Genomic DNA, 23876 nt, shown 5'->3' on the forward strand with positions numbered 1-23876 from the left:
ACCCGCAGTGTTGCCTGTGACATCATCTTCACTCTCCTAGTCCTGGCCAATGGTTGTCGAGGACAAGGACGGGGATTTGGGCTGGGTGGGGGCAGTAAAGGGAAAGTTATGAGAAAATAATGTGCATCTATACGACCAATAAATTCACCCGATGTATGTCGATTATTTTGGAAAAACTTGTAAAAGATTAAATATTTTGTATCATCTTTGTAGATTTTTCATTCATTGCCAAAATGGCATTGAGCTTCACGAAGACAAATACATAGCCAGCTACACAAAAGGTTGGTCTGAAGTGCATACCACCCGGGAGGGCCCTTGAGGCCCCTGTGTGAATCCTCTGACCGGATCATTTATTAGTCTGGGAGTCCCTCCACTGTCTGAACCTCCTCCATCTAAACTCCTGTACAATCACTCCTCACAGCCCCATAAATGACGACATGCGTACCCAGCCAGTGGTACTCCCCTCCACAAGAAGAGGTCAGGAAGGAACACTGGGCTATTAGTCTCTGCTCCTCTGACAAACACACATCATCCTCACATACCAGGATGTAATCGCTAGCTCCCTCTAACACACACAATCACACCCTACAGTATAAGCCCATCTCTTTATTGAAGTTCCCCACTCAGGAAATAGTTTGTGTGGCCAGGCAAATTTTAGGTTGTATTCTTGAGCACCCAGAGGTGGGCTAGTCTTACTCCTGGTTACCTACCCCCCCACCCCCCTCTTCCATCTCTGTCCTGTGCCCCCAGCTCAGGACACTACGTGACCAAACACCCATCCGGGCTCAATAGATGCGTCCACTGCCAAACAGAAAGATAGACCTTTGGGGAGTGTGTGTGCGTACGTGCCTGTGCTGGTGCATGTTCAACTGACACGCACCTCAGTTTGTTGCCCTTTCAATTGCTCTGCAATCGAATGCTAAGCAGCATGGTTTCTCACAACGGTAGAACTGCTACTGGAAGCCCCAGTAGGTGATACTGCAGTGAGTTGTTGCTTATTTGAAAGACTCCTGACCCGTACCAGCCACTATAAAGAAGTGAACAGCCTTACAGGGTTAGAGGTTACTGTAGCTTCCCCTGCATGGGAGAAGACTATTTGGGGTAAGAGCATGGGTAGCTCTGCCAATATTATGTTGATCTGAGTCCTGTTGAGTTGTTTTGAGATTCATTTGTCATTCCCTGTAACGGATTAAGGTCTTTATTAAAGTTCTATTGTTATTGCTTATAGACACCCGTCTGTCTCGTGCTGCACGATCACATGTGACACTTCCAACTACATTGCAGATAGAAATGCGGTGAATAGAGCCAATGTAATTCCCTATTCTATGTGCCAGAGAGGCATGTTTGATCGACGTAGCCTATTTCTATTTGAACGTTCCACAACATTCAATTCTGCAGAAAGTGTCGCTGGCCTGAGTGGCCTTAATGACATTGGCAGCACCTGCACTGCATTGGGACTCTCCATAAACCATTTCTTTTTGAAGGAAGGACTTTGGTTCAGTTTGAGTAAGTTATATGCTCTGACAGAGCTTTGTCATTAAAAAGTATTTATTTTACCTTTCACCTGAGTCCTGAGTTTGTACTGTGATTTTTCTATTCAGGATCCTTGAATGCGTCAACCCGTGGCTACACCACAGCTTATATGTGGCCTTAACGGGAGTCAAAGCCACATCTGTTGTGTTGCAACTAAAGAGCTGTTTATAACTGGCTTTGACATGTCCTTTGTCCTGATCTTGTCCACACAGATTGTGGCAACATTTGTAGACAGGTGCAGAATACACATTGATCGGATCTTCCTGGCCACCTCTGGAGGTTGTCAGGCACACATTACATCTTACAAGTGTAGACGGTGAAATAATTCAAATCATTATCCCGCCTTCTAAAATAATTGCCAGGTGGCACCATTGACTTATGGCATCAATATGGGTCTTAAAATAAATATAGATATTTTTAAGAATATCTGTCAAATAATACGCGTAAAGGGAGGGACCAGAGCTTTTATCCAACCAATCACAATTGCTCAGCCCCTGTTTAGCATTGACCATAGACCCGGTTGGGAGGAGTTTGCTTATTTTAGACCATTCAATGGTAAAATCTCCACCCACCCAGGTCACCAGGTAATACAAACTGAATGTGCCCGTTGTGGCTGGGATTAAATCCAGGGCAGTTTTAACACTTGAAAATCAGCTGTCTAGTGTGCTAATCTAACAGATTGGAGGGGAAGGTTCAAGGTGAGGGGGCGTGGATCTTCTCATCCTAGGAGAGCCCTATTGTGACCGCTTTACTCCACCAGTAGCGACCCACTTTTTACATACCCATGATGACTCACTGGGTTTCCGACCCATAGTTTAAAAAAAAATTTTTAAAGGCTGATGTAATTGGTTAAACCTACCAATCCTTTAGGATATAACTACCTGCCTAGCCCTTGAATGCATCCATATGAGGAAGTTGTGCAGCCGCTGTGAATCATTACATATTGTACCAATTCTCAATACAAAATATATTTATTCAAAATCTATAAAAACAGTGTTAATTAACATGAAAATGTATATGAACAATAAAAATAAAAAAAGACTAACAGTGGTAGTGTGTCACATGATTAACGTGAATACAAATGTAAACAACAATCATTTATGCATGTCACAATTCACTCAAAAGGTGCGGTATAGAGCAGGGACCTAGACAGTGGAGATCACATTCACAGGAAACGTTGTCCATGTTGGCTAAAGCATAAAATACCTTTAAAAGTCTGTTATAGTGCTCTGCTCTATAACGTGCCTTGGATTGAATAACGGCCCCAGTCAATGTCCATTATCAGTCAGGTGTGCGTGTCACAGTGTGTGTGTGAGAGGGAAGCGCTGCTCTGTGGGCCTTCATCTCCTCCAGCAGGGTGATGAGGAGGCGTGTGTGTGGGCCCTGGCAATCCCTGATAGCAGGGCACAACTGAGCCAGGCATTCCTCCACCCCCAACGCGGTCTCCATGTCCTCAGCCAGGCGCACCAGCCGTGGGTCACCCCAGCCCGCCGTCAGCCTCCGGGCAGAGTGGCTCTCCAGGGCTCTGGCCAGCTTCACCCCCAGGGAGAGAGGCCTGTCCTGGGACTGGGAGGATGAGAAGGGGGGAGGGAAGGGGACAGCCCTCTCTAGCTGGTAGGTGAGAAGCAGGCAAGTCAGCAGGCAGGAGCAGGCCTCCAGGAAGGGTAGGTCTCTGACCTCTGACCCCAGGGCCTCCAGGACCGCGTCTCCGGCAAGGGCGCTGCGTTGAAGCTCCTCCCTCAGCGTGACGGTGGAGGCCAGGTCCAGCGCTGTCCGGCCACAGCCATCCCTCTGCTGCAGCAGCTCAGAGCCTGCAGGACAGATGGACAGAGACAAACAGAGTTTAACTTTAACCTTTCATCTTGACCCCAACAAGATTGCTTTAGATTTCTAGTTAGTTTCTACATTCGTTGCCATTTTCAATATTTTGGGCATTTCAACTACTGCTATTAAAACCATATTTACACCATCGTATGACTGAGCAATAGGGAGTCAAATTGAATTCAACTTTATAAACGACATTAAAACAGTGCCACTCTTAAGAAAACATGGTAATGTTTTTTGAAACGTTGCATACATGTGCAATTAGGGCCTGAGAAGCATCAGTGATGAAATCATGACACACAACGAACGCACGGTTGAGCAGCCAATTTAAGAAGCGTAATTATGAAAATACACTGAGTAAACAAAATATTAAGAACTCTTTCCATGACATAGACTGACCAGCTGAATCCAGGTGAAAGCTATGATCCCTTATTGATGTCACTTGTTAAATCCACTTCAAATCCGTGTAGATGAAGGGGAGGAGACGGGGTTAAAGAAGGATTTTTAAGCCTTGAGACATTTGAGACACGGGTTGTGTATGTGTGCCATTCAGAGCGGGCAAGGCAAAAGATTTACTACGGGGTACGTTAGTAGGTGCCAGGCACACCGGTTTGAGTGTCTCAAGAGCTGCAACGCTGCTGGGTTTTTCACACTCAAAATGTTCCATGTGTGGCAAGAATGGTCCACCACCCAAAGGACATCTAACTTGACACAACTGTGGGAAGCATTGAAGTCAAACATGGGCCAGCATCCCTGTAGAATGCTTTTAACACCTTGTAAGTGTCCATGCCCCGACGAATCGAGGCTGTTCTGATGGGAAAAAGAGGGTGCAACTCAATATTAGGAAGGTGTTCCTAATGTTTTTTCATACTCAGTGTAAGACTCCATGGGGGCCAATGGGACTGCTTTAGATATATATAGTGGAGAGAGCGAGACAGACAGAGAGAGAGAACAGCTGTTAACCCACAGGGCCAGCCAGGGCATTCAACTCACTTTACTGCTAACTTATGTTGACACGATTAACTGGTCACGTTGTGGTTGTGTTCTCAGTGAGATAGTGACCTAATATGAGTTTTAGGTTTACACATGCTTATGTAACACATTAGGCTGTGTCAGTGCAGATTAATCAAACTGAGAGGCATTGCTACGGGTTGGGAAACCGATATGATGAGGCTAGAGGACAATAAAGTCATTGTCGTTCAAACACGAGACCGATTTGATCTTGTCACGAAACCGCATTTCCCCTCGCTCATATATGACATCAGTAGGACAGTACATGACGCATACGTACACACAAAATGTATTTTCACGCAAAGCCGGTTTCACTGTGTGTCGTTGGGCAATGTGTTAAAAGTACTTTTGACATTGTCTTGTCCCGCTCTCCTCTTCCCTGTGTGTGTTCATAATAAAAGCCTTTTCCCAGCAGCGGGTCCACGCACACTTGGCCGATGTGGAGCAGGCCGAGTGTGCGCCCTTTGTTTGCTTTTAGACATCCAAAGATCCTATGGCAAACTGCACTTGATGCCACTTGACAGCTCAACCTCCGCAACGTTCCCGCCACTTGTGAGCTAGTTTAGGGCTCTCTGACGATTCGCCGCAGCCAGGCAGCGGTTTCTGTTTGACAGACACTCTGAGGGCTTGGGAGACCAGACGGGTAAAGGAAGGACAATTGCCGCCCCTGTCGTTGGATGCGGTTGGCGCGTGTGCAGAGGCGGCACCAGGCTTAAAAAAGGGAGGCTCTCCTTTCGTCCTACGATTTAATACGCCGAATGGTGCTCTTTACCTTACGTGCGGAAGTTGGCATTCAGCAAGTTCAAGTAGCTCATTATCTAGGTATTAAAATAAACACAGTACATACATTGGAATTCTTGGTTGGCGCTCTCGCACACATAGTAAATACATACCGTACTCACGCTAAATAATGTTATTTATTATGGAACTTTAGGGGAACACCCCTTTTTTTTAAAGGTGGCCATCACAACTTGTGGAGAGAAAAGGGAGCTTGCAAATGAAGAGGTGTTTCTTTATTTTTCCCTCACGAATACGGCTAGCCAGCTCTGGCGCTCGGAGGAATAGCGAAAGTAAAGCACATGACTCGGGTACCACGGGAGGTCAGCTCTCATCTACCTTTTAGTGCTTCAAGCTCAAGTGGCAAAAACTCAATCTGCATAAATTGGCGCGTTAATCTACATAAACTTTTACATTAGCAGGGACATTTACAATGCAGAGGTCAGCCAGGGAGCAGCAGTCAAGGACGTAAGAGCACGGTTTCGATCAAAGCCGCTCTAGAGAGAAATAGAGAGAGGGATGGAAAGAGAGAGGTAGGCGAGGTGAGAAGAGTTCTTCACACAAAGCAGGTAATAATAGCCAACCACTCCAGGTTTATTTGGCCTTGCCATTAGGCCCGTTGAAAAGGAGTGCTTATGAAGTTTCAGGTCAGTCATGTCATGCTCAGGCAAAGGGCTTTGGGCCTTGAGGGGAAGCATTCACAGTATTTGCCAGGTCTCTCAAGTTTAAGAGAGGGGGAGATAATTTTTGTATGTCGGGAATGGGCAATCTTCGCACATTTCTTACAGTTTTGAGCCTCAAAAATAGACTTCCAAAGTGGGAATATTTTATTCACAATAGCTGTAGCTTTCAGTGAGAGGTCCAGCCTTGAGTTGTGCTCTACATGTGCCTTTCACACCGTCAATTAACATTTCAATGGCAGAAGGCCATGTTTTTGAGTACTTTTTGGAACTCTTCTCCAAAAAGGATTTAAAAAATAATAATCTTTTCAGTCCACAGAATGCAGGCCCAGCTCAAGTGGCCTTCAACGATCCATGTTTTTGTGTGTGAAAAATCCCTGGCAAAGGAGTGCACCATCATCCATGACTGTAAATTCTGTTGAAACATCCTGTGGCCCTCCCTTACATGCTTGCTAACTACAGGGCACTTGTTGAAATAAAGGAAGCCAAATACTAAACCTACAGTCGGGTATGATGGGTACAGCCACCAACCCCCCACTTATTCTGCTCCCCCTTTCTCCATGAACTGAGCTCCCCCCCCGAGCGGATTAATTTCCCCCTCTCCCCTCCCTACTCCATGCAAAAGAGGCCTGGGCCCAAATCAAAAACATCAGTTGTGAGTGACGTGTCAGGCTGGGCGAGGCAGGCTTGACGTGGTCCTGGCCTGCTTGCCGCTCTGCCGCCATATCAAACTGCCTGACAGACAGGCCACAACACGGGGGAGTAACAGAGACAGAGAGAGGCGTAGTGGGGGAGGGGGGTTTCAGCAGAGACCGGTCTGTCTCTATGGTGGTCTTTCTATCCTGCCTGGCTGTGTCGGTCTACCTGTACACACGCGCTCCAAAAATGTTACCCGTAACTAACACAAGATATCTCATCGGCGTAGTTTCCAAATGGGAACAAAGGAAGTATAGTGGGCAGAACACACAAGGAGGTGGGCAGAGCTGAGCATGGTAGCTAGCGAGCTAATATGTTCTAGCATGCATTTGCATATTTTCGTTAGGGAACGCCTACCCTGAAGTGCACGCAATTCGCCCTTGTGCTCTTTCTAAAAAATGCCATTTTCTTCTAACTTTTAGAAATGGTGAAACCTACAAAAATTTGGTGCACTCTGTTCGAAACAGATTTGAATTTGGGGAACAGAAAACTGCATTGAGATAGTGTTTCAATGAGAACATTTGCTGTGGTCACCTGGTCGATCTACAAACATTCCCTAGTTGATCGCCAAACATTTCTGTAAAACAAAAACGCCTTGCGTTCCTGTTTTTGTTGGCAGTGGGAGCACTTGATTCAGCAGCCCTAGCGCCAGGAAGACAAAGTGTTCCCATCTCATTTGTCTGAAGGTAGAATGCCTACCCGACAGGCCCAGAGAGAACAAATCAAGGGTACCTATAGGCCTACCGCTGGACAACCAGATCACCATCTGTACCGTTTCCTCGCGCCATAGACTGTAAAAACAAGAAGCCTCGAACGCACAGCAAAGTTGATCACGTGAGATTTCAAAATGTTTAAAAACTATGACTAGACGAATACAGCAAAGAGCTGCTGTTTAGATGAGTAAGCTCATGTTGAAGTTGGTATTCAGCCCTGTCAACACCTTGTGTTCTCCCTACTTCCAAACACTACAACCAGCACTGCAGCTGCAATGAATGAGCACAGCAAGGTGTTTCCATAAGCTAGCGCTGCTATTATTAGCGCCTTGTGCCTTTTTTAATATCAAGGAATATTGACCTTTCTCCAGTCATTGGAGTAACAACATGAATTGGCGCACGAGGCAGAAATAATGCGGTGCGACTTAAGTTTCGCCATCAGCCGGAGGACTGTGTCGGTGAGTCGGGTGAGAGGCAGCCTCACTGCTTCTCCTCTTCCTCTGCTCAAACTGACCATGCAGGCCATCAGTCCAGTAAAAAAAACTCAAACAAATGATTGTGCTCACTCAGCTGTGCCCTCACAAGTAATACAACAAGTGATCTATTACCACTGTGATCAAATGTTCATATACAGTGGCTACATCATTTCAAAATGGCCGGAGAAGAGCGATATTGGCACGGCAACTCAAAGCATAGCCAATATGCAGCGATAATGTATTGGGTCTATAGCCTACGGCACAAACCTCATTGCTACACAACTGCTTTTTAATTGGTTAATGTTACAGATGCTTACATTTTTTTTATTAAGTCGTGTAAATCTGAGCGGTAGATCTCGGCTTGTATTTTGACTTGGAAAGTGGTCTCGGCTCTGAAAAGGACTGGTGTATCGCCATATTCTCCCACTGGACTTCCTCTCATCACCATATTTGGTGGCAAGATCTAAACCGATTCTAACTCCCTCCCTCCAACGGAATCAGCCACTGCCTATTCTTCACAATCTGTCAGTGCTTTACTTCACACTTACACTGTACACACAAACACACACACCCCTACACACACAGAGCGAGAGAGCGTTGGGAGTGTGTCCGGGGCTTGGTACGATATTGGCTCCTGCATCACGGAGAGCGATTAAAATGAGTCCAGGTATTGGCGCAATGTGTCAGATATGCTGCTCTGGAGATAAATAAAACACCTGGGGGATTAAATGTGAGCAGGGGTAATTACGCTATTTGCTCTACGTGTGTGTGTGTGTGTGTGTGTGTGTGTGTAGGCGGGGGAATTCACACGCCTCGCGAATGCTACTGCAGCCTGCACCAGTCAGACGCAGCCTGATTGCCACACACACCATCACACACAGAGCACAGAGCCCTCTGGCCTTTAGAGGGCAGGCAAAGACAAGAAATACAAAAGCCAGAGTGGAGGAGGGGAGAAACTGAGCAAGGAGTCCTAGTTCCACCATCCCCCCCCCCCCCCCCTCTCTCTCTCCCTCTGTCTGCTTTAGTTCCAGACGAGAGACGCAGAGGCAAACAGACTGGGATGCGGCTCCACAGCACAGCAGAGCACAGTAAACATCCCTCTCTCCATTTCCCCTTCCACCTGACAGAAAGACAGCGAGAGACTGTGTGAACTGAGACCAGGGGCAACACCCCCAGAGGAGCACCCCTGCCCTACAACAACACCAACCATAGGAAGACAATAGCACAGCATCAACCAATGGCACTGCCCAACCACAGTCAATGTACACATCTCGACAGCCAGGGGAATAAAGCGTATTCTCCTAGTCTCCTTTCCTTCACGCCGATCTAAAAATTTTTATTAAAAAAACGACTTTATCCACAGTGATTTCACGATTTGGTGAAATCACTGTGGATAAGGGAACAGGAGACAAAGAAACAAACCCACTATGGCCGGGACGATATCAGTATCGCGATACTTGTTTGTATCGTGGCAAGGAAACAAAACACGAAGTGGCTTTAACTTCTTGAAAACAGACCTAACGTTGGAGACAACGTTGTCATCCAGAGTCACATGTATTTATTTTCCAAGCTACAGCAAACAATATTTTACATGCAGCAGGTTTTTAAAAAGAACATAATAGTTTGGTCTACTTCATGCTTTCATTTTTGCCATGTACATTTTTTGGGGGGCGATACTGGTATAGTCACAGCCCTAGAAACCACTTGCCATCATTGAGACGCAGCCCACATCTTTAAGGGAACCCAGCCTGCTAGCGGTAGCGAGAGAGTCGTAGGGATGGTTGTTTGTTAGCGGTGGTAATGAGAGCTCTCCGGTTGAAGGGCTCATCACCCAATCAAACATAGGCCTGGGCAGACAGAGATTAGAGCCAGATTATGGGCCAGAGGGTTAGGGGTGGAAGGCTGGACTCTAGCTGTAATCCCCCACGGGCACACCTGCCACACACACACAGCCGTTGTGACATCTACAGGACGAGGAACCAACAGATTGGAGGCGACATTGTAAATCCCTTGCTGCCCAGTATTCGAGCTTTATGCTGTTATGCAGCACTTTGATAATATCCTCGATGAGGCACAGTGTCTTGTCAGTAGATGACCAAGGAAGTGCAGGGAAATGGCTAAGAAAAATGACATTGGCCAAGAAAATCCATGGCGTAGGCACGTGTCTTTCGATAAAGAGGTTAGACTCTCTCTTCATATCCTGTGACCTACTCAGACTTGTTACTGTGTAAGGGTCCGAGCAGCTTTAGTGCCCTTGGACCCTCATTGGCCCGTGGACAACATATAAAAGGAAGGAACTGGGTAGGCAACTTAGTACACAAAGCAGTCATGACCTCTTACAAACGGAACTACTCACTATCATACATTGAACACTTTCATTTTTCACACATTCAACACAGCTGGAAAATGTAATAATATAGAAGACTTGACTCCTCTTAATCTCTCGTGGCCAGATTCACAGGAAGTGACAACCGTTGCGCAATTTCTACTTTTGGGTAACCGTGATCAGATACGTCTGAACTACGGCTTATTCATGTTGCTCTTGGACACGGTGGTGCTGCCTTTTGGGTCGACACACAGTCGATTCAAGTGAAGACCGATTGCTGGCATTTTTGAGGTCCGGCCTGAACAGAGAGAAGAGACAGTCATAGGAAAAGGACGCGGCTACGTCCCTGTCGGAAACGGAGATGATCCATTGGGGCCGATAACCTTGGGGCCGTGCTTGTGTCTAGCCTGTCGCCCCTTGTTCCTCTGAGAGGAAAGGCGCGCAACTGGACCTATGGAAGAGAAGGAGAAAATGGAGCGTTACAGGAGGAGTTGCTCGACCTGTGTGTGTTTACTCCACTCGCATAAAAGAAGCCTCCTACCCTTCCTAAGCTGCCTCGATAGGCAGTAAAAAACACAGCACCAGGCAAGTGGTTCTAAGAGGAGGACTAGTCTTGTCTAAGAGGGAGGTGGATGGGGTGGTGTGGGAAGGACAGAGAATGTACTTTGGGGCCTTATGGGGCTTAGGCCCTCCACCAAATTTCTACGTTCTCTTTCTCTCGCAGCCTTCAATGGTGTTTTGGATGTCTCCTCTATCTATCTATAGAAGAGTTTCCCCTTTCATGCTCCTCTCACGTGTGTGTGTGTGTGCATGCAGGCAAGCTGCTATTTATTCCAAGGTTGCACTTCTACTTGGGTTTGTGCTATTTTTCGTTCTTGCAAGATTTCTCGCAGCCCACCTAGCCTTTTAAAACACAGCCTGAAGTTCTGCTGAAACACATGCACTGGCAACAGTGAGGGTTAAGCAACACGCTAACAACATAGCAGTCGCTACCAGAACGTCTCTGGTTTCAGTCCCAGCTGCGACGACTACCGAGTTGACCCCGATCAAGAAAGTTATGGTTTACCTGCCATTTTGGAAACGGTGCGCCGCATCACAGCCTGAGGACATCTGTGACACTGCACAAGTCTGAGGGAACAAAACTGCTTCCTTTGCCGCCGAGCTAATGACATTTTTCAGTTCCACAAACATGAATTCAGAACTCAAAAGGGATTGGGAAGGGAGGGGTGAATGACTGAGACAAGCGGATGAATGCTTGGTGGTGTGACTAACAAACAAGCAGCCGCAGAAGAGGTCTGGTAGAACATAAATCGCTGTCCTCAAATGAACAATTAATTTGCAACTGCTTTAAGGAGCTACTGCCCCTAAAAACCAACTAATCCCTTCGAGTCACAAACGTTTATTCTGGTGTCAAAATGAACTACAAATGTGTAAATAGGACCATTTTTGTCAAAGTCGTCTAAAAGTTTGGAACCGAAATGTTCTCACAATGAGTAAATGAAGGTTGGGTTTGGATTACAATCATGTCCACGTGCAAACCGCCCCTACGCCCACACCGCGTCCCTTCATCGAATGGGGCTCTGTTGTTTCATCGCCCCCAACCAACGTTTTCAAACAGATCACGGACGTTTTGAGACTGAAAAGCCTTTACGGATTGACCATGCAACGCAAGTTTAAAGCAGGATACACATCCAACAACTATGGTTTGTAAGCCCTGCCAAATGACCCTATCATGTGGGGATAGGTGATGGAGATTTGTTGTTCCTCAGTGGTGATGAGTATACCCATAGCCAGCTAATTAAGATTGAGGGGACAACAGTACATTAGCATTGCTAGCTAATTTTGTCAAACCTACCTAGTAACATTGCCATCTCACTAAAGTACATTTGTCATTAATCATAATAATGACAAAGTTGTTTCCTACTAATTATTTGCCTATTTTAGCAATGTCATCATATTTCTAAGTTAGTGTGACTTAAGACAAAACAGTCACATTAGCCTTCGAGCGGGTGCAACCCATGTCTAGGGCACAAATAAATATTGGATGCGGCTATGGTGGTACGAGCTAACTTATATCTGACTACAACAGTGTACTAACTAGCAGCAACAAATTCAAACCAACCCAGAGCCATAGCAAAAACATGTCACAGTTGGTTGAAAATTGTAACGCCCCCACTGGCCGGAATCTAATCTGGAGCCAGTCAAATCTACATCTGTAAAGCATACAATTTGCAAACAATCCAGATTACATTATTTCTCGAGCTATGTTTATAAATTTAGGAATGATGACAATGGTTGACCCTGTTTTTCTGTTAGACAAAGTGCACATTTGGATGCCAGGACCTACCAGAAGGCACAAAGGTGGGTATCATGTCGTATGTCCAGCAATGTGATTACAAATGGTTTAGTGACCAATAATTTCATTAAATTGTTCACTTGCTATTTTCACAGCTTGTCAGGCAAGACCTCAGAATAAAAGTGTCACGCAACACAAGTACCCATGTGACACCTCTTACTGTCAGTCTCCCTCAACTCCTATGAAAAGGACAAGCCATGAGGCTTCTAATAGTGACCCGAGTTACTGCCCTGATGACACAGACACATCAACAATGATAGGTAATGTGTGTTGTGAAAAGATATAAAAGAAATACCTGACTTGATAAAATAGGCTAATTCCCCAGCCAAGCAGATACAGTGGGGCAAAAAAGTATTTAGTCAGCCACCAATTGTGCAAGTTCTCCCACTTAAAAAGATGAGAGAGGCCTGTAATTTTCATCATAGGTACACTTCAACTATGACAGACAAAATGAGAAAAGAAATCCAGAAAATTGCAAATTTTGCAAATTATGGTGGAAAATAAGTATTTGGTCAATAACTAAAGTTTCTCAATACTTTGTTATATACCCTTTGTTGACAATGACAGAGATCAAACGTTTTCTGTAAGTCTTCACAAGGTTTTCACACACTGTTGCTGGTATTTTGGCCCATTCCTCCATGCAGATCTCCTCTAGAGCAGTGATGTTATGGGGCTGTTGCTGGGTAACACAGACTTTCAACTCCCTCCAAAGACTTTCTATGGGGTTGAGATCTGGAGGACTCCAGGACCTTGAAATGCTTCTTACGAAGCCACTCCTTCGTTGCCCGGGCGGTGTGTTTGGGATCATTGTCATGCTGAAAGACCCAGCCATGTTTCATCTTCAATGCCTTGCTGATGGAAGGTGGTTTTCACTCAAAATCTCACGATACATGGCCCCATTCATTCTTTCCTTTACATGGATCAGTCGTCCTGGTCCCTTTGCAGAAAAACAGCCCCAAAGCATGATGTTTCCACCCCCATGCTTCACAGTAGGTATGGTGTTCTTTGGATGCAACTCAGCATTCTTTGCCCTCCAAACACGACGAGTTGAGTTTTTACCAAAAAGTTATATTTTGGTTTCATCTGACCACATGACATTCTCCCAATCTTCTTCTGGATCATCCAAATGCTCTCTAGCAAACTTTAGGCAGGCCTGGACATGTACTGGCTTAAGCAGGGGGACACGTCTGGCACTGCAGGATTTGAGTCCCTGGCGGCGTAGTGTGTTACTGATGGTAGGCTTTGCTACTTTGGTCCCAGCTCTCTGCAGGTCATTCACTAGGTCACCCCGCGTGGTTCTGGGATTTTTGCTCACCGTTCTTCTGATCATTTTGACCCCACGGGGTGAGATCTTGCGTGGAGCCCCAGATCGAGGGAGATTATCAGTGGTCTTGTATGTCTTCCATTTCCTAATAATTGCTCCCACAGTTGATTTCTTCAAACCAAACTGCTTACCTATTGCAGATTCAGTCTTCCCAGCCTGGTGCAGGTCTACAATTTTGTTTCTGGTGTCCTTTGACAGCTCTTTGGTCTTGGCCATAGTGGAGTTTGGAGTGTGACTGTTTGAGGTTGTGGACAGGTGTCTTTTATACTGATAACAAGTTCAAACAGGTGCCATTAATACGGGTAACGAGTGGAAGACAGAGGAGCCTCTTAAAGAAGAAGTTACAGGTCTGTGAGAGCCAGAAATCTTGTTTGTTTGTAGGTAACCAAATACTTATTTTCCACCATAATTTGCAAATAAATTCATAAAAAATCCTACAATGTGATTTTCTGGATTTTTTCCCTAATTTTGTCTGTCATAGTTGAAGTGTACCTATGATGAAAATTACAGGCCTCTCATCTTTTTAAAGTGGGAGAACTTGCACAATTGGTGGCTGACTAAATACTTTTTTGCCCCACTGTACATCTAGTAGTAGTCATTTTAGTTGTGAAGTGCATTAGCAAAAAGCTTTGTCCTTTTATTTAGAACAAAATGCAACTTACCACTTGGTTGTCTATTATGTCACCCTGTCACAGGCCCTCCCAGTCAACACCACTTCATAAGATTGACTGCTGCAGTGGTTCGATAGGTGTCCAGTTTGCAGCCAAAGACCTCACCCTCCAGCCTCACCCCTTGCCTGCTCACCAACAGTCGACATGGTAAATGTCCAGTAAAACCCTTTTCATAGCAAAACCCTTTTCATTCCATGTGTCACTGATGAACTCTGCCTCAACTCTGCCTGTTTCTACAGATGGACTGGAGCGTCGGTCGTTTGATGGGGAGACCATAATTGAGTTTGTGTGTCAGATATCACCCACATCCTAACTGCCGTTGGTAATACAACTGTGACTGTGTGTGTGTTCACAGAAACATCCATGGAGACTTGCAAGATGTTGTGATGAAGTCCAGACGGACATACAGGCTTGATACTGATGCCTCTGAATAGACAGAGACCTGGCACTCAGCATACAAATTATACTAGACAACTTTTTCTTGTATTGTCTTTTTTTATTATTATTGAATGGTATCAGTCAGTATGGTGAGGGAGAAACCCTGTGTATTCTGCACCAGGATCTGGGAACTCCTGTTGTATATGGGAAACCACACAGGAAGGTATGACCACTCTGACATGTTTGCCAAGGTAGCCCCATTACCAGCAGACAAAAACGCCGATAGGCAACGTATCTGTCACAGCTGGGAATGACAATGAAAGGTGCACATTGTCATATTAGCAGAAGACTGCCTCTATCGTATTATGTAAAGTGTTTATTTATTTATTATTATTTATTCTACATGGACCTGCTACTTTGTTTGAAAGTTATCAAAACACTTAGTTTGTTACTCATCGTGTATTCATTCCTGGCGTTTCTATAATGTTCTTTCTGCGTTGTTGGGAAGGGCCCGTAAGTAAGAATTTCACTGTTAGTCTACACCTGTTGTTTCCGAAGCGTGTGATATAACGATTTGATCTGCAGAAATTCAGCAATTGCATTCTTGTCATATGATTCTGTATGCTACTGACCTATTCAAAGCTTCCGCCGGCATCTCATCATACACCTGTGCCTGTATTTATGGAGCGCCACCTGCAGGAGGTTTGTTCGTTCAGATCGAGTGGGGGGGGGGGGGGGGACGACATCTGCGGCCAAGGTTCTGACAGATGGGTGTGTCTTGGTGGTGGCAAGGACACATCCAAGAAACACCCACATCAAGCCACACCAACTCACATTTGGCTTCTGTCATGGCAGCCAGCATTTCTTGAAGAGCAAGCCAAAAAACTAGGTTAAATCAGCGGGTGCAGTTCCTCTTTATCCTACGGTTGAGCAGACGCTCGTGATGAGGAAAGAAAAGTACAAAAAAAAACACTAATTAATGAACCTAGTGTAGTGTAGCCTAATCTAAATGAGCTGTTTAGCTGGTCTGTTTTAGCTGGGCCTCAATGAGACTGGATGTAGAGGGTTGCTAGGCTAGGCTAAGCAAGACTTGGTCTGCTTACTAACATGGGTGGCTGTATTGAGCCCACGCCACCAGAGATTAAGGCGCAGGGCGACAGCTTGAAGGCTCTTTTCTTCCTGCCTCTCTGGAGCAGCTCAGATCTCAGCCACAGCTCCAGGTCATTTTCCATTCCAATCAGGGGCACTCTCTCTCTCTTTCTGGTCATCCTGCAAAATTTAAACACTCCCAGCCGAGGGGGCACAGCGAGCGGGCACACACGCTAACACACACACAGGGTCGTGTGGGCAAGTCTTCAGAGAGCAGAGGGAGGGTAAAGAGAGGGAGGGGAGAGAGCAGGCCTTTCCCTCAGCCATGGCATGCTTTCCCCGCCAGCACCCCAGGGTCGAGGGTGGGGGCCATACGTTCCAACCCCCAACACCCCTTCCCCTCCCTCCCTCTGTGTCCTCCAGCCAGGGTTATTATTTCAGGGTTACAACACTGCCATTGAAAGGCCTTGTTTGTTTGGCAGTGGCAGCCAGAGCTGCCTTTCCGACCAAGCCCTGGCAGCTCAGCTGAGTTTGGCTGTTGGGAACAACAACAGGGTGACAGCCAGGCAGCAGCAATTTAGTAACCACTACAACGCTTGCTAGCTAACCCCACCACTAAAGATATTTTTTCATGTATAAATGTATTCAGTAATCATCGTAAACCAAATAGTCAGTAGAAAACGTATTAATACATTGAAGCTACTTTACTTGGCCCTCTTCTTTAAGCTCAATGAGTGGTAAATGGAGCCAAGCTGCTGTCCAAGTGGCTCCACAACTGTCTTGATGTGTAGGACCCAGCCACCTGCTAATCAAAGCCCCTGGTTCGAATGTTCTGTTCAACGGGAATCGCTCGCTCCGTCCTTTCCATCGGTCAGCCTGAAGGCCAGTGGTGTCCGTGGGGACAGACCGAGACACTGCAACCCCTTCCCTCTCCCCAGCTAGCCTCACTACCTCCAGTCACAACGTCAAGAAACAGAAACTAAGTGAAAGAAAGAAGGGGGGAAAAGAGCTGCGGGTTAAATTGTGAGCGCTCTCTAGTTTCTCCAGCAGCAGTTGCTCCATCCATCCATCTCTCAGTGATGTGGCCTAGCGGGCAGCACGTCTTAGTAAGACGACGCTCGCAGTGACTGGTGCAGCCCACACAGACAGCTCACACGCACACTTTCATTTTGCCAATAGTCTCTTCCTCTGACCCCTTTTAAAATGTTGCTCCTTTTCTTCCTGTCACCACGCAATGAAAAAAAAAACTCAGTTTTCTCACCGGGACCAAACCATCCCAATCTAATTTACTTTTTGAGGACAGAATATATACATGTGTTAATAGGAAAGCCAAATCAAATTAACTATAATTAGTCAAATTGGAGAGTGAGGCAGGGAAGTGGCGGCAGCCTACATGGGAGTCTTGTTCAACGCTGTCTACCTCCCCCCACACACACCTACCCATCCCCCCCTCCACCACCACACACACAGCTATGCAACCACCACCTCCTCCCCCCTTTCATTTTGACACACGTCACACTCACTTCAAAGCTCCCAAACAGCGATTGCATGTGGCAAGCAAACACACAGAGACACACAAACTATTTCTGTTGTGACACATTTCCCACCAAACCAGCGTGTGAATTTCACAAGCGGCAGAACCTGACGACTCTAATCTCTTCAAAAAGACATTAACAGACATCTTATGAGTGGATGGGTAATACGTTTGGACAGACGTTGCGATGGAACACAGAAAGGAAGAGAGGGTGGTGGGGGGGGGGGGAAATAGTAGAGATGCATAGATGATTTAGATGAGACTGTGGCCGTAAGACTGTTAGGCCGCTAAAGTCCAGTGCTAATTTCCCTGATACATCAAAGCTACATTTCAGACTCATTCATCCATCCATATTCCTCTCACCTCATTCAATGGTTAGGCTACATTTCCAAATACTACAGTAGCCCTCAAATCAATAAAGTAACTCTTCGACCTTGTGTGTGAAGCATTTGTTTCTCTCGGTGTGTGTGTGTGTGTGGTCACGGTACCAACATTTTGATAAAAAGCTATTTTTGCCCATTCTAATGCAAACTATTCCAGTGAGGTACTGAAGCTCATTGGTTGAAATTGAATTGCTAGGGGCTGGCCCACATGAAACTATAGGAAAAATGGCATAGCACCGCTTCCAGAAAAACAGCTGCTTTCAAACTAGGGATTTCATGGCTAATTGAGGTAAAACAGTAATTCTGCATTGACACATCCAGCTCAAAGTGGGAAGTTTCAAAAAATATTTAGAAGTCTCGAGAGTTCCTCTTAATCTCTATACAATGTGAGACACATTTGACAGAAATAGCAAAAGTAATAATTCTAGCACCGAACCGTCAGAGAAAGGCCCAACATCTTTTTCCAAGACTCCAGTCACCCATGTCCGACTGTTCTCTCTGCTACCGCACGGCAAGCGGTACCGGAGCGCCATGTCTAGGTCCAAAAGGGTCCTTAACAGCTTCTACCCGAAAGCCATAAGACTGCTGAACAATTAATCAAAATGGCTACCGGACTATTTACATTGACCCCCCCCTCCCACACTGTATTTTTACACTGCTGCTACCCGCTGTTTATTATCTATGCATAGTCAGTTTACCCCTACCTACATGTACATATTACCTCAACTAACCTGTACCCCCACACATTGACTCGGTACTGGTACCCTCTGTGCTTCTACATCCGCGCATTGCTTGCCGTTTGGGGTTTTAGGCTGGGTTTCTGTACAGCACTTTGTGACATCGGCTGATGTAAAAAGGGCTTTATAAATACATTTGATTGAATTTGATTGATATATAGCCTCGTTATTGTTATTTTATTGTCTGTTTATTTGATTTTTTAAAACTTTAGTTTCTAAACTCTATTTCTTGAACTGCATTGATGGTTAAGGGCTTGTAAGTAAGCATTTCACGGTAAGGTTGTATTCGGCGCATAAGACAAAACATTTGATTTGATATTGATTTGATATATATATGTTCCAGAATGGAAAAAGTACAGAAGTTTCGGCATACCATGCGCGCTGACTGACCTGCATGCTGCAGGAGCATCATGGCGATGTCCGTGTGTCCACCGAGCAGCGAATCATGTAGGGGGCTGACTCCACCAACCTGGCTGTACAGGTGAGGAGTGGGCTGGTGGCGCAGCAGGGCCTCCACACACGCACGGCTGCCATGGTTACACGCCTCGTGCAGGGGCGTCCAGCCTGCGTGGTCTAAGTAGTAGCACACACAGAGACAAATATGCGCACATACACACACAACAGACAAAACGGTCATCCAATGATATTTTTAAGATTGAATTCTACATTATGAGTTAAATGGACGACTATGACAACCATCAAACAACATATTATACTGCTAATATCTTCATAGCTATCCATATTATATCCATATTTTCATTTGAAAAGCAAATAATCTAGGATACTCTAATAATTTCTCTACATCCAAAGCTAGACACACACCAAAATGTAATATTAGCTTAAATCTATATTGATCTGAAGAAACAAGCCTAGATCTATACCTAGTGTGCAGTAGGTAGGTTGGCGTATTCTGTAGGTGTAATCGTTCTTGTGCTCTAACGTTAAACAATAGGAGTTCTCTGTCTCGGAGACCAGAGGCCTCGTTATGGGGACAGGCTTGCATTCCGTGTCACTAGAGCATAGAGATCGTACTAAAACTAGTCCTCCCACCACTCCCAAGCCCTTCAGTTTGTCCCGTTTCCTTTTCGCCATCACGTCTCTGGTTTTACTCTTCGTCCCTGGTCACCCAATCTCCACTTAGCATGTTAGACGACCATCAAGCAACGCATCTAAACTATTAAACTAACGCTGCATCTGCATAAGCCACTGAAAAGGACTGAAAAGGAAGACTGTTATTATATTTGCCCTGGGAGGGAAAAAAACAGGTGGAAATATAAGAGGAAGTACATTCACTTGGCAGAGAGACTGTACATCTAACCTCCAACCCACCCCGTTCCTCCAAGACACACCCTTCGCATTTTAGCTAAAGGTTACACTGATGACGCACACTTCTCTTTCCCTTCCTTCTCTAATTCCACGTTAAAATCGCTCCACGACACCCTAAAGTGGAAACAGCGAGAGGGGGGGTGACCTACCTTTCACGTTGACGTCGGTCCCAGGAAGTGCTAGGATCTGAAGCAGCGTCTCAACCTGGTTCCTCTTGCAGGCTCTGTGGAGGAGTGTCTCGCCTTCACCAGGACCGCGTCAATGGGCACAAAGGAGGAGAGGAGGAAAAAAAAGAAATCCAAAATTAGGGTGTGTCTTACCCATTGTTCCCCTGTTACACTCACACACCAATAATGTACTGAAGAAATGTCCCCAAAGACCACAAAAAAAAAACTGACCTAAAAAAAAAGAAGAAACAGCGAACCTCCAATGAGAATGCGATTTAAGAGGAGAGATGACAAACAGGGAGAGATAAAAACATTTATTTTAAATAAAGTCATTAAAAAAAGGTAGTGAATTGGGCTCTTTCTCCTCCCTCTTTTTTTGGGGGGGAACAGAGGGATTTTCCACTTACACCAGAGCTTCACAAAGTTAATAAATGGGCTGTGAGTGTGAGAAGAGCCTCTTCCTGTCACGTATTGTTCCTCTGGAGGAAGTTATGGTACACAGCCCAGGCACAAAGGCTCCAAAAAGGATTCTTCACACATCCAGGGTTCAAAAGCTCCCACTGGGCATTACCAACGTACCACGTGATATTTAATCAGCAAACTACAACACCCAGACACAAAAGACATATTTACATTCCCCCCCCCGCTCTCTTTTTGATACAATATTAAATCAGGAATATATTAGGAGGGACAGTACCCCCTATTTTCATGTATGGCTGAACTTCACAAGAAAGTTAAAGGCCAAGCATGAGTGCCTCTTTGCTTGCCAGTATAATACAGGACTGCAGAATTCCTAATAAATGCTTTACTAGCCTGCCTGGCCATACAGAGGCTTCACTGGAGCACAGAGCAGGGCATGGGGAGTGGGAGGAGAGGAACGAGGGGAGAAAGGGAGGAGAGGGCAGACAGAGACAGGACATGCAAGAGTGCAGGGGAGAGGAACAGAGGCTTGCTACATTTCAAGTCACAGCGAAATACTGAAAATGCTCGACGCTTTCAACTTGAAGAGTTCCTTTCTTCCCAGAGGTGTCTTTGAGGTTGCATTAGACGCATTAAATGTGTTTTCCCAGCTGACGACGAGGTTGAAGGGCGGGACAGCAAAGAAAGAGACGCTGTTTATCTGGAGCTTCGACAACATCTGGACGAGGAACAGCGAATGGTTTCACTGTTCTTTCTTCTTTTTTTTCGTGTCAAAATGCAGAGGTAAGCCACAAAGCAGAGGGTAGCTTGTGTTGTGGAATATATTTCAGATCTCCAGTGCCAGTTGCCCTGCTGTATCATGCCCCAGCTCCCTCCTCGAAAAAACACCTTCCCTTCCAGAGCAACCCAGCGTCTCTTCGGTGCGTTGCCTCTCGCCAGCCCAAAACACAGGAAATCCAAAATTAATCCTGCCTCTCCTCAGTTATGGGTTTTGAAATGCGGTGCTGTCCGTTATGTCCAATTGGAATAGTCCGGATTTTAAAAGGGACAGCCGGTGCTGGTGGATCGGATCTGGCGGTGGAGCTTCCCAGAACAGTACCGTGAACCCAACTGCACACTCTCCTCTCTGAGTTACTGGTCCATACCAATATTCTCACACCATGCGGCGAGGAATACACTGGAGCCAAGATGGCCGACATGAGCACAGTTTCCAACGCAACCTCTCCCTCATAAAGCGCTACTTCCTCAATCTTCCTATAATAACAGTTAAGAAACTCAGATAAATAAGACCACTTTCTTTCCATGTAAATAAATGATCTCCAAATCGAATAAACATAAAATTCAAAATGAATAATACACATGGGGGGGGGGGGAACAACAACAAAAAACAGCAATAACTAGGCTAGAGAGTGAAGTCCAAGTGGGCCTTAATGAGTTGTTCTGCACTGTGGCAGGTCAGCGTTCTGCACAGTGTGTTCCACCATTACAGCCTCTAAAAACGCTGTGATTAAAACACCCATTCCACAGCTCCCCGTGTGTACACATCCTCGCAAATGCCAGGCCCAATCCACGCACTGTTAAATCACTGTAATGGCTCCAATTTGGACGAAATGCCTCCATTACAGGGGTAATTGCATGCTCAGCATTTATAAAGCACGGAATGGATAAATCCGCTTGTCCTTTTCTAGAAATCCCTCTAACAATCCCCCATTTCATTCTTTAATAGAAAAGTTAAATGTGTGTGTTGAACCCCCCCTCCACTTTGTCTGTGTAGCCGTGCAGCGTGTTGACTGGCAAGCTGGTTCAAAACGCCGCTGGCAATCGGTTCCAATAAGAACGCTATTTGTCAGAACGGTGCTAGAAAACTATACACAGTGCCAAGTATTCATTTACACCCATGTCTGAATGTAAAACCTCGTACACTCTTGGATGGTAATATCCTACTGTATAAAAACACCAAACCTGGCTTGCAGTGGAAGTTGAAAAAGTGCGTAAGAATGTTGTGAACTGGGCTTGATCGGTGACATACGACAGGGAACCGATTTGATGTGTGTATAGAGCATCACAAGACGGTGGTCACTGGATAGCGATGCGATTTCAATTGAGCGTTCTAACAGGAATCAGGGGTACAATATGCCACTTTTTAATGTTGTACCTCACCTACTGTAAGAGTCTGCTCTCCTCAATGCTAGCTATGTTAGTAGCACCCAAGAAACTCAACAGTGGAGTCAGGACAGCACGTACACCAAGGAGACTGTAGAACTGCCAGTGCACAGACAACGACCTTCCTAAACCCACAGCCCCTCTCAGCTGCTAGAGATATGCAGCACAGAAAAATAGCTCATAGGAAAGCAATATGAAATCTGTGTGTGTGTGTGTCCGAGAGAAAGAGAGATGTGCTGATGGTTCATCAAAAATGTATGCTGAGCGCATCGGTATAGAGATCACGTAGTGGAAAAACAACACATGCAAACAGCCTGGAGTCTCCTGCCTGCCCTCCCCGACACCACCTCCCTGGCTCTGGTGCAGGGCCTTTCTGATCAGGTGAGAGGGGAGATATGAGCGCTGACACCTCAGAGAGTTCACACAGAGTGCCAAGCCTCTTAAGTGCAGGAAGTTCTGCACGTAGTAAGTCACTTTCACAGCACAGCCCTAATTACTGTGTTTAATATTCTTAAACTGGGGATCTGACGACCAATTGTGTGCCCGTGTGGTGGTGGTGTTGTCTTTTGTCATTATTTCCACGTTTCTCTTTTATCCGTGCGATTATTATTTATTTTTTTACCCTAAAAAATGTGAATAATAGATCCAAAAAATAAACCGTGTGTGGAATTTCAATGAGAATGCCAGAGGTGGCAAACAAGGTGAACTCGTTACAGACGAGAAAAGCCTATTGAATCCACCCACATAGCTACACCATCTGCTAATCCATGGCTTTATAAATACATAATGGGCTCTTCATTAAGTTCAAACGGACGACAAGGCTCTCGTGTCCTCGCTCTACTGATGACCTAGTCCTGTGCATCAGTCTATGAAAAATAAAAAAAATTGCTTGCAAATCTGCAGAGAAGCGTGTGTGTGTGTGTGTGTTCGTGTGTGTGTGTTACCTGCTGTGTTGACACGGTTGAGACCTCTGGGGATGTTCTCCTTGCCCAGACCTGCTCCGTTAACCAGACTGCTGGCCATTCTGGGTAGAGACGGGAGACAGGGTCAGATCTGACATCAAACATTATCGTCATGGCCATCTGATGACGGGCATTTCTTCAAACTATTTAATACTGCCACAATGAATGTCCATAGAGAGGAATTTCCTTTCACAGCTGGGATTAGTAATCCTACACGTTAGGAAGACACGGACACGCGCACAAAGCAATGGAACATCCTCGGAGTAACAGAGCAGTGGCAGCAGTGTGTACAGGGCCACTGTGCTGTGCCTCATTCAAACAGACAACTAC

At 45.6% G+C, this 23876-nt stretch overlaps 2 protein-coding genes and 1 long non-coding RNA gene across 9 annotated transcripts in view; 2 read left to right on the forward strand and 1 right to left on the reverse strand.

Annotated features, from left to right (window-relative positions):
* LOC109895623 (multiple C2 and transmembrane domain-containing protein 1) overlaps nt 1-1561 on the forward strand; it is a 212987-nt gene extending 211426 nt beyond the window's left edge. For all 6 annotated transcript variants that reach the window (XM_020489477.2, XM_031830422.1, XM_031830418.1 and 3 more), the window contains one exon: nt 1-1561. This exon is cut by the window's left edge and continues 3276 nt beyond it. The gene's annotated coding sequence lies outside the window, so the exon portion shown is untranslated.
* Nucleotides 1562-2485: 924 nt separating this feature from the next.
* Nucleotides 2486-23876, reverse strand: part of slf1 (SMC5/6 complex localization factor 1) — a 36716-nt gene continuing 15325 nt past the window's right edge. The window contains exons 15-18 of one of the 2 annotated variants that reach the window (XM_020489478.2): nt 23529-23608; nt 19984-20076; nt 18899-19081; nt 2486-3344 (exon numbers count right to left, since the gene is read on the reverse strand). In XM_020489478.2, the coding sequence (XP_020345067.1) occupies nt 2815-3344; nt 18899-19081; nt 19984-20076; nt 23529-23608 (886 nt within the window). In that variant the 3' untranslated portion in view covers nt 2486-2814. Of the gene's footprint in view, nt 3345-18881; nt 19082-19983; nt 20077-23528; nt 23609-23876 lie in introns of both variants that reach the window. The other variant, XM_020489480.2, reaches the window with a different exon arrangement.
* Nucleotides 12489-15364, forward strand: LOC116374854 (uncharacterized). The gene is made up of 2 exons (XR_004210830.1): nt 12489-12652; nt 14412-15364. It is a non-coding gene; the product is annotated as an uncharacterized LOC116374854 (long non-coding RNA).

Source organism: Oncorhynchus kisutch, linkage group LG8 (genome assembly GCF_002021735.2).
Source record: "Oncorhynchus kisutch isolate 150728-3 linkage group LG8, Okis_V2, whole genome shotgun sequence".
Taxonomy (NCBI): Eukaryota; Metazoa; Chordata; class Actinopteri; order Salmoniformes; family Salmonidae; genus Oncorhynchus; species Oncorhynchus kisutch.